This window comes from Macrobrachium nipponense, chromosome 43, assembly GCF_015104395.2.
Source record: "Macrobrachium nipponense isolate FS-2020 chromosome 43, ASM1510439v2, whole genome shotgun sequence".
NCBI lineage: Eukaryota > Metazoa > Arthropoda > Malacostraca > Decapoda > Palaemonidae > Macrobrachium > Macrobrachium nipponense.
The window spans coordinates 36,022,325-36,033,020 of NC_061104.1; the positions used below are offsets into that span (position 1 = coordinate 36,022,325).

Consider the following 10,696-nt stretch of genomic DNA (forward strand, 5'->3'; position numbering starts at 1 on the left):
TCGCAGTTTGCACTATGAATAAAGTATTAGGAGAGGGTGGAAAGTAAGACGGAAAAAAGAGAATATGAAAGGAGGTTACAGTAAAAGGATTGAAAGAGGTTGTAGCTCGGGGCCGTAGGCACGCTGCAAAGAATCTGAAGTAATGCCTACAGTGCACCGCATGAGGTGCACTGACGGCACAACCCCCCCACGTGGGTTTTCATCCCGTTACACCTTTGTAACATTTTACTCAAAATTTTCATTTCAGCGCTGATTGACCTCTTAAGCCCAAGCGCTTGACCTTCGGACCAAATTGCATATTCCATTCCATTCTACAGGAAAGGGTTATGTGAAAACTTCATCTCAGGTGTCATGTGATGGAAGCGCTAGCAAGGATAAAGTCAATTCCCAAAAGCGTAACTTCGGTAGAAGCAGCCTTTTAAGACATGACCGTTTTCCCGATATATTTTGTACTTGGAGAATATGAGGGTTTCAGCCGAAACTTCGTATTTTACGCCATGACTTGTAATATATATAAATTAGCTGATGCTGTGTTTATTTTTTCCCCCATGTGTAACAGCAACTCCACGTTCATACTCGCCGTCTTTCATCCAGTGGCTAGTCTTTCTTACCATGGATTTTTCCATTAATTTTTAAAATTACAACTTATATTTACCTTCACTGAAATAAAGCAGGTCATAGCATTCACTTTTCCGGCAATTTTCCGATATATTTATATAATTTTCTTGAATAATTCGTCAAATTCACATTGCGTCTCTGCATTCTACCCTACTGTATCAGAACTTGTGAGATGCCTTGATCCTACACTGAGTCCACGGTCGATACAACAGGTCAGCCAGCGCGCAGCTTTGGGTTTGAATCACCAATACTGTGACGTCACGCGCCCTGGTCTCTCACACGCGGTTAACCAAAATAATATGCTACCCATAGTCGTAAGGTAGACTATACGACTTGCTGTTTGCCCATATCTTTTTATTCATTCATTCATTATACCATTGATAATGCCAAGTAACTGCGCTGTTCTAGTACACGTGAAAAAACGAAAAACTCCAATATAAAATACCATCGTTTTCCAAAAGAAAAGCCATACAACGACCAGTGGGTACATGCCTGTTGTCGTGCTCAAGGTCTAAAGGTCTAGACCTTGTATTCTTTAGACCTTGGTCGTGCTGACAGAATTAACGTCGCGTTCTCTGATGTTCCCCATTTAATCAAATTAGTAAGAAATAGTTTATTGACTGGTTTTTTCCTTAATAATGAGAGTGCATCAGCTTGTAGCATACGAGAAATACTTAGTAAAACCAAAACAGACTCTGGGCTTGCATATAAGATCAATGAAATACATTTAAATGTAACGGGTCAACAAAGACAGCGCGTTAAATTAGCAGTGCAACTGCTGTCTACATCATGTGTCAATTCAGTAAAATATTTAGGCGAAAGGAGACTGTTGAAGCGTCAAAACTGGAGTGAAACGTCCGATTTTATTCTTTTAATAATGAATGATTTGCACAACATCATGTTCTTCATGCCTGTATGGAGAGTTTGGTAAAAGCACTTTTTGGTATGGATGTAGAAAAACAAACAGGTAAATTAAATTGCTCAAGATCATCGAGTTAATGAGTATTATGAGTTAAAAGTCTTAATGCAAAAAAATATATAATTCCTTCTGGAGAAAGGAATAATTTTTTCATGTAAATTCACCATTGCTTTATCTAATGTTAAAAGATTCTCATAGTATTGGCTACCTGCTGACACAAAAATTAAATCAATATTGCCTTGAACATTTCTTTGGGTGTATAAGGCCATGGATGGTCACCATGATCATCCAAATGCAGTGAATTTTAAATTCAGGCATAAAAAAATTGTTGTTAGGCAAGGAAATGAAGGTAATAAATGAAAAGTGTAATATCACCTCAGTTGAAAAATCCCTTGAATCTCCCAATGAAGGTGAGTATGTAACAAAAGAAACGGAGTTAGCATTAGAAATATGTCTAACAACACAGATGTTTAGAAATTTAGATTTTGATTTAGGAAAAGATGTTTTTGATGAGGAAGAAAACCTTTGGAGATCAAACACAGTAATAAAAAAAGATATCGAGGGAGTAATTGAGGAGAAGGCTCTTAAATACATTGGCGGATATATTGTCAAAATATTTTGTGTGAAATACAATGAGTTAGGAAATACGAATAAAGAAGTACCAAGGAGTGGTACTTGGACAGACTGTGTAAGTAGGTTAGTAATAATGCGGGAGATCTTTAATGCTGTATATGGGAAAGCACTCATAGAGGGCAAACATTGTTTTAAAAATCTATGTTTTGAATTGAAAAAGTCTAATATTGAAGTTCCTGACGATGTTAGAGCTTTTTATGTAAAGATATCTGTATATTTTCGAATGAGATATCTTAATAATTTGATAAAGTATAGGAAACGTCAAGGGCAACCATGCAGGGAGGCATTAAGAAAAAAGATAAAAGTTAAAACTCAATAAGATATTTTCAAGATGTAAATGTTGTTTTGTTTGCATTCTTTTGACACTTGAAAGATCACATTATCAAAAAATTCTCTTCTAAAAAGATATTTGACGGTGTGTTAGACCTACGTTCTGAATGGTTCTCACTACCGCGCTCCCTCAGATGACGTGGGTGGGACGCCTGTATGGCTGACCTGAGTACTCCCTATTTTCCCGTGATGCGCAAACTTCGAGTGGCTTTTTTTTCCGAGGTCGCTCACTCCGCTGCTTTTGTCAGCAACCTTTCATGACGTATAGTTGAGTGTGTTCGGTTTACATTTCATTTAAATGAAATGTAATTTTTCCGTTCATTTGACTTGAGATTCAGTTGGCCGCTGCCAAAGATACTACGGAACATCTTTGAAATACCGAATTAGTTTTATTCTGTTAATATTAAAATAATTTTTGTCTTGCCTCGTCACATCACTTCGTAAGTTAGTTGTCTTCATATATGAAAATATATTAATTCCGAGGTTGAACGAATTAGATATTAAAGGACATTTGTAGCTCCAATAATTATATATATATATATATATATATATATATATATATATATATATATATATATATATATATATATATATATATATATATATATATATATATATATATAATAAAAGGAGCCCATAAAAACACTAAAATATAGAGAGAAAAGTACTATATTTCAGAGACTGCTGTCTCTCTCTTCAAATATATGAATGAGAAAGGTTTACAGAAAAGGTGGTATTTATACCAAGAGATCCATCCACAGGTAAGCCTATTTAGGTCACCCCCGCTGATAATCTTCCTTTAATCTTCTTAAGCGTTGGTTGAATGAAAACTTCGTCGATCACATCTGAAATCCACGCTCCTTTTGAGATGTTCATTACCTGCCTCTCTTTTATTAAGGCCGATTCCATCATTTGACTCTTGTACCGGCAGTTGCTGCTATAAATTATACGTGACAAATTCCAGTTTATTCTATGGTTATGTTCATTTATATGGTTGAAAATAGCTGAGCTCTGTTGTCCATACCTAACTGACCGTTTGTGTTGTATTAATCTCTGGGGAAGTGATTTTCCTGTAAATCCGATGTAAGATTGGTCACAGTCTTGGCAAGGGATCTGGTAAACCTCAATGTCCTTGGGCGATGTCTTTTGTTGGACGTTAATCAGGGATTTGGCTAAGGTGTTCGGGTAAGTAAATGCAAAAGGGTTAGATTTTCCAAGGGTCTGAGTCACCTTTTTAATCGTGTCCAGGTGGGGAATTTTTATTTTGTTGTTGGGTGTATCTCTGGTCTTGTCTTTAGGGGGTCGGTAGAAAATTACGTTTGCTTTGTGAATTGCTTTCTCAATTATATGGTCAGGATACTTTAAAGACGAAAGTTGCTTACGAATTAGTTCAAATTCTTTTCCAGGAAATCTGGGGAACAAATTCGTAAGGCTCTTAAGAACAGGTGCTGGCTACACCTATCTTGATAGCAATGTCGTGATAGCTAAAGTAGTGAATGTATGAAGTGAGAACGTTGGTTTTCTGTATATGGTAAATTTGTATTCTGTCGTGTCTCTTATTATAAAAACATCAAGAAAAGGAATTTTGTTGTCTGTTTCCCATTCAACTTTAAATTTGATGCTGGGCACTAATGCGTTTAATTTTGAAAGGAATTCATTAAAATTGCCCCACCTATTATCCCAAAATGTTAGAATGTCATCAACATATCTCATCCAAAGCATGTTTTTTGGTTTTATTGCATTTATTACTGTAGTTTCAAAGTATTCCATGTACAGATTGGCTAAAACAGGACTTAAAGGACTACCCATACTACACCCAAATTTTTGCTTGTAGAATGATTCCCCGAATGAAAATACGTTATTAGATGCACATAATTCAACTAACTTTATTATTTTGTCAAGCGCCAATGGGAAATGATCTGAATAAGGGGATAATTTTTCCCTCAAAAACTGAAGAACGTCCTGTACTGGTACTTTTGTGAATAGGGAATCTACGTCAAGGCTTAAAAGTTTTATGTTGTGAAGTGGTATATGTGCTTCTCTGAATTTGTGACAAAAATCTTCCGAATGTTTAATGTGACTGGGAGAAAAAGTGCCTAAAAAAGGGAAAGGAGGCCAGCTAACCATTTAGAAATTTTGTAATTGAAAGCTCCGGCACATGAAACGATGGGTCTGAATGGAAGATTGTCTTTGTGAGTTTTGGGAAGGCCATAAAAGTAGGGGAGTTTAGGATTAATTACTTTAAATTTCTCTAATAGTTCAATACTCTTTTTGTCTTGGCCAATTAATCTTACTTTCCGAAAAAATTCTGTGGGGACGTTTTGGAGGGGATTTTTCGTCAGTTTGTCGTAAGTGTTTATGTCGCTAAGGAGTTGGTTAATTTTGTCGAGGTAGAAGTCTTTGTCCATTATTACGATTTTGCCGTCTTTGTCTGATCTACTTATTATAACATCTAACTTTTTTAGCGAGCGGATGGCTGTCATAAATCTACGGGGAACAGGATATTTCTTATTTAGGTCAGTTAAAGCATTTAGTAACACACCTTTTAAACATATCTCCTCACGGCTGTAGTTTCTGTCAGATATGAATTTATCAAAAGCCACTATGAAGTCAAGATTGTTTTTGCAGTCTGGCATAAGGGCAAAAGATAAACCTAGATTTAAAACTAAATGTTGATTTACAGTAAGGGGGGTGTTGGATAAGTTTAAAACTTTGTCTTGTTGCTCAAGATTATTCCATGCGCTATTGCTTATTAAGTTATTTAACTTGCGTAAAAGTCTGTTGGAATGAGTCACGCTATTATAGGCAGCAATGTCGGAACAGAATGAAATCAGATACCTGTATATGTGGTCCGTAGTGAGGAGGCGAAGATTAGACTGAGTTCCATATATCACTCTGCGTAGTACGAAGATATCGTTTTTCGTGTTGGCGATTCTTTCCTCCAAGAAAATCTTATGTGAGAGAGGGAAGGGGTCCGATTGCAGAGTCCATCTCCCGAATCCGTACATTTTTGGTAGTACTTGTTCTTTGAGGCATTCTTCTAAGAAGTGTTTTTGATCAGCCGGTGTAGTCTGATCAGTTTTCTCAAACTTGCGGAAAACTGGCTTAACTTCTGGAAGTAAGTGAAGAATCGTGGAAAGGTGGTTGAATTCCATAATGGGCCGAAAATGACTGGTAAAAATGTTCTGTTACAACATCTCCCTTAGTAAACTGGGTGATATCATGATATCATTCTTACTCCTGTCGCCTTTACCTTTAAACAGTGGCGCCATTATTCCTCTCATACATTCATTAGGAACCTTTCCTTCATCCAGACATATCTTGCAGATCTGTTCAGCCAAAGTGCGGTAGCATCTTACAATGCCAGTAACCCCCCATGCATTCTCATACTTCTGATTATGATGATAATATACAATATATACAGAAAAAAGCATTGTCCTTACTAGGTCACTCCCGTTGATAATTCTTCTTTAATCCTCTAAGTGTTAGTTGCAGGAAGATTTTATCTATGACATCTGAATCCCAGGCGCCCTTTGAGATATTCATTACCTGTTTTTATTTATTATTATTAATAGGGCTTAGTTTTTTCAGACCTCTGAGTCTTAAGTAGACTCTTCTCGGGCTGGTTCTCAGGGATTAATCCTGAGAAAAAAAATTTAAGACTATTTAAGAAACCAGTTTTATTTTAAAATTTTATAATGTTCTTAATTCAAAAATCTTTGCTTTCAGAAAGAATATTTTTCATTTTTGAATTCCATAGATAAATTTATCTTTGTTGGGTCCAATATGGCCATTCAATAAGTAAATGTTGCACTGTCATGGGTGTCTGACATCTATTACATTTCATTGGGTCAGCATGCGGTGTCGACATTAAGTGACCATGCGAGGATCTTGTGTGTCCTTTACAGAGCCTTGTTAAGATTACCTCTTTTGATCTTTCTTTTTGTGAGGATGTCTTCCATGCATACATTTCAGTTTTTATAGTTTTAAGCTTATTTGTGGTTGGTATTAAGGACCATTCTCTTTTCCAATCTTGGTATATTAATGGTTTGACAGATGTCATCCAGTCTGATACTGAACATGTGTAATTGTTGGAGGCATAGTGCAGGCTAATTTGGCAGCAGAGTCTGCATTTTCATTTCCTTTTATTCCCACGTGTGCTGGAATCCTACATATTTTTATTGATAATCCTGATTGGAGGAGTTGATGAATTTATTATATTTGTATTTCTTGTACAATTTGGTTTACTGGCTTATACCGATTTATAGCACTGAAAATAATAGAAACACTTGTTTAATCAAGGCCGATTCTAACATCTGACTTTTGTAACGACAGTTGCTGCTATAAATTATATATGACAAATTCCAGTTTATTCTGTGGTTATGGTTATTTGCATGGTTGAAAATAGCTGAGTTCTGTTGTCCATACCTGACTGTTTATGTTGTATTAATCTCTGGGGAAGTGATTTTCCTGTAAATCCGATGTAAGATTGGTCACAGTCCAAGCATGGGATTTTGTACACTCCTGAGTCTGTGTGTTTTGTCTTTTGTTGGATGTTAATCAGGGATTTGGCTAAGGTATTTGGGTAGGTAAAAGCAAAAGGGTTAGATTTTCTGAGAATCTGGGTCACTGTCTTAATCCTGTCCAGGTGTGGAATTTTTATTTTACTGTTGGGTGTCTCTCTGGTCTTGTCGGGAGGAGGTCGGTAGAAAATTATGTTTGCTTTATGATTCGCTTTCTGTTATATGGTCAGGATACCTTAAAGACGAAGGCTGCTTACGAATTTGTTCAAATTCCTTTTCCAGAAAATCTGGGGAACAAATTCGTGAGGCTCTTAAGAATAGGTTGCTGGCTACACCTATCTTGATAGGAATGTCATGATAGCTTAAGTATGTAGTGAATGTATGAAAATGAGAATGCTGGTTTTCTGTATAGTAAGTTTGTATTCAGTTGTTTCTCTAATTATTAACACATCAAGAAAAAGAATTTTGTTGTCTGTTTGCCATTCAACTTTAAATTTGATGCTGGGCACTAATGCATTTCATTTTGAATGGAATTCATTGAAATTGCCCCATCTACTATCCCAAAAGTGTGTAGGTCTTTCTACAACTTTGTTTCATTATTATGAGATTCTTCTTTGTTTTATTACTATGAGATTTTTCACAACGACTTTAGTCTAAAGTGGCATTTTCAAATTAAGCAATTGGCATTTCTTATTTAACAGTAGTGGTTATTTTATTCCATTTCTATAAGGAATCCATACTAGAAATAAAAAAAAGGAAATCATTGATGATAACGTTAAGGGCAACAGTATGTTTGATTTTTTCTTTCATTGACAGGACACAGATGATTTCTACGAGGAAAACGCTGAAAATTACCACGATGATGATGATGATGATGATGACATGGAATATGGGAACCTTTCTTCCTTTAATGAGTTAAATCTTGAGGAAGAAGAAGACCAAGAAGCAGAAGTTGATGAGGAAGATGAAGCTGAAGATGAAAAATTACATAATAGCGATAGTGACTATAATGATGACATTCCAGTTAACTATTACAGGAGGATAAGCATGCAAAAGAGACCCCAGACATACAGAGTGAGATCAGGAGGACGCATGGTCAATATACCTCCTCAGCGAAGACCACGTTTGCCTCCTAGACCCTCATCTCACATCACAAGTCCTAGAGCCACATCTCAGCCTCAGTCTAATTCCTTTTCCCAAAACCAGGAATCCACTACACTTGGCACTCTTGATGTTGCAACTCCCCACTATTATTACAATATCTCTCATTATTCGCATCTGTTTACAAATGTCCATCCCTTTCCTCTGTCCCGCATACCTAGAAGTAACCCAGAAGGTTGATTTATATTGAATTTTAATTAACGCATTAGGCAGTCACATTCTTGAATGTATCATGACGAAAAATTGTCTTTATACCTAGGCTACCGTTTACTGTGACATCCTATTTTCAAACAGTTACCAAAAAGAGTGGGTACTAAAAATCTACAACAATTTTGCTCTAGATCTTATTTTATTTAATATTTAATTTTTTGTATGATATTTATAAATATTAAAATACAAAAAAACCTGTAGCCACAGGAAGAGTCTGATGGATTCATTATCATGCCCTGGTGAAAGAAACCTGACTCACTGTTGACCAAAAGGTTGCCTGGGCAGGATAATGAAATCTTCAGACTCATTTCACAATTATAGTTTGCTGTCTCAATCTGAGAAAGTCAGTCTTATTTTATTTCTTGTATGTATTTATTTAAAGTAACCAAGTAGTCTTTCCTTCTTGTTTTTCATAAAACAAAGTACTTAACCTTTCCTTCTTGTTTTTCATCCTTATTTACATATGTTCCACATTTTACTGAGGAAATGTAGTGACATGAAAGTTTTATATTGTATTTTTGGCTTTCCTTGTAGAGAATTTACTCATTATTTATATTAGTAGTAATACTACTGAGCACCACATCTAAATATTTATGTGCTTGCTAAACAAATATTTGTGTGATTGTGTAAAATTTCTATTTAGTTGCTCAGGTTATAATATAATAAACATATGATAAATGTCTTTAATTTAATTGCAAATATGTTATTCAAAAATAAAGATTACAGATTATCCAGAAATATTTCCAGTCTGCAGGGCATAACTCTGATATTAATTTTATGTTGCCTTCACCATATGTAGACCACCACCACCTCCACTACTATCAATACTGCTGTAGTTCTAAACTTGTCAGACATCAGTCTATACACAAAGTGGCTACTTTCCATCCATGTCTTCCAGTAATTAAAGTGAAAAGTTTTTTCTTTACTTGAGACCCTTTAACCTACTGTAAAATCTAACTTGCATTTCTTAATCAACTATTCATTTGCACAACACAGGCTAGAATATTGCAAGAGTTACCAAGCGGGTTGAAATGTGAATCTTTCTCCTTTAATTTCCATGGAGCAATTGCTCCTTTAGAAGCTACAATCATGACCTCATGGCATGTTAATGTTGGAAATGTTTAACTACAGTATGAGCCTTACTGTTCATGTGCAACCACTAAATATACTCCTAAAAAGGAAAAAGTTACCCAAACTTTTTCCCAATTAGAGAAAAATTCTTATCTTTTTAGTAATTACAATTCCAACTTTCTTCCTTGTTTTATAATACATACTACTGATTACTAGTTTGACTGCCTAGTAGAAATTAAGTCTACATTCCTCAGCTCTCCTTTTTCAGCTACCTGAGTGCTGCTAATGATCCCATTCAAACCACTCTTTCTGTTCCATCCTTACTATTCTCCATTTGTAAGATTTGCAGGTTCTGAATTTGTAGTGGTATATATTTGCATGGCGACCCTACTCTATGTACAGAAAGGTTTAATTATTCAATTATAATTTTTTATAACAAAAGGGAAATTGTTGCTTATGAAGAATAGAAGAGATGTCGACTTGAAATACTAGATTGGAAGGCTCAATTTAATTTTAAGAATGATATGGAAGTATATAACTACTACAGTGGATGAACGGGCAATAATTAAAAAGAATAGGGAGGTGACAGAAACTCCAGTGATAACAAGGAAGAATACTGGAAGAGGGATGAATATTTGAACTTTTCTATAATGTTCAGGCAATAGAAGAACTAACTTATAAAGGTAACCAATTATAAAGGCAACTAATAATAATTGTATGAGAATAAAATAACATCACTTAGTAGTACTGTATACATATCCAGGAAGGTTTATAGCAAAATTCTGATAAGAAACTGATAAAAGGATCATTGGTTCGAGCAAATATAAGTCTGAAACTAGTGCTCAATATCGTTATGAGTGACGTAATGGAAGAAGTCGAGAGTAAAGACAAGAGATGCAGGTGTAAAATTGCTGAACATACATAAGTGGCAAATAGAGCCAGAGTGGATGATTTACAGACAACTGAGGAAACTAAAAAGAAGGCAGAGAGACTGGTGAAAAAGGTTAGATATGTTTACAAGAGAGGAAAGTTGGAAATAATAGTGAACAAGACAAGGTCGAGAGGTTAAAAGAAACCAGGATGATCTACCAACAAATATGAACATGAAGGGTAAAACAAATTGAAGCAGTTGACCTGGACTGGTATATAAGAGAAAGTGTAATGGATGCTGGTAGGAAGACAGAAAATGAAGTACACAACACGCAAACTAGGAGGAAGCCATAGTTGATGT

General features: G+C 35.5%; 1 protein-coding gene across 1 annotated transcript in view; it reads left to right on the plus strand.

Annotated features, from left to right (window-relative positions):
* The window catches only part of LOC135213881 (glutamic acid-rich protein-like), a 45,182-nt gene extending 36,818 nt beyond the window's left edge, over nucleotides 1-8,364 (plus strand). The window contains exon 3 of the mRNA XM_064247980.1: nucleotides 7,840-8,364. Within this exon, the coding sequence (XP_064104050.1) occupies nucleotides 7,840-8,364 (525 nt within the window). The remainder of the gene's footprint in view (nucleotides 1-7,839) is intronic.
* Nucleotides 8,365-10,696: the final 2,332 nt, after the last annotated feature.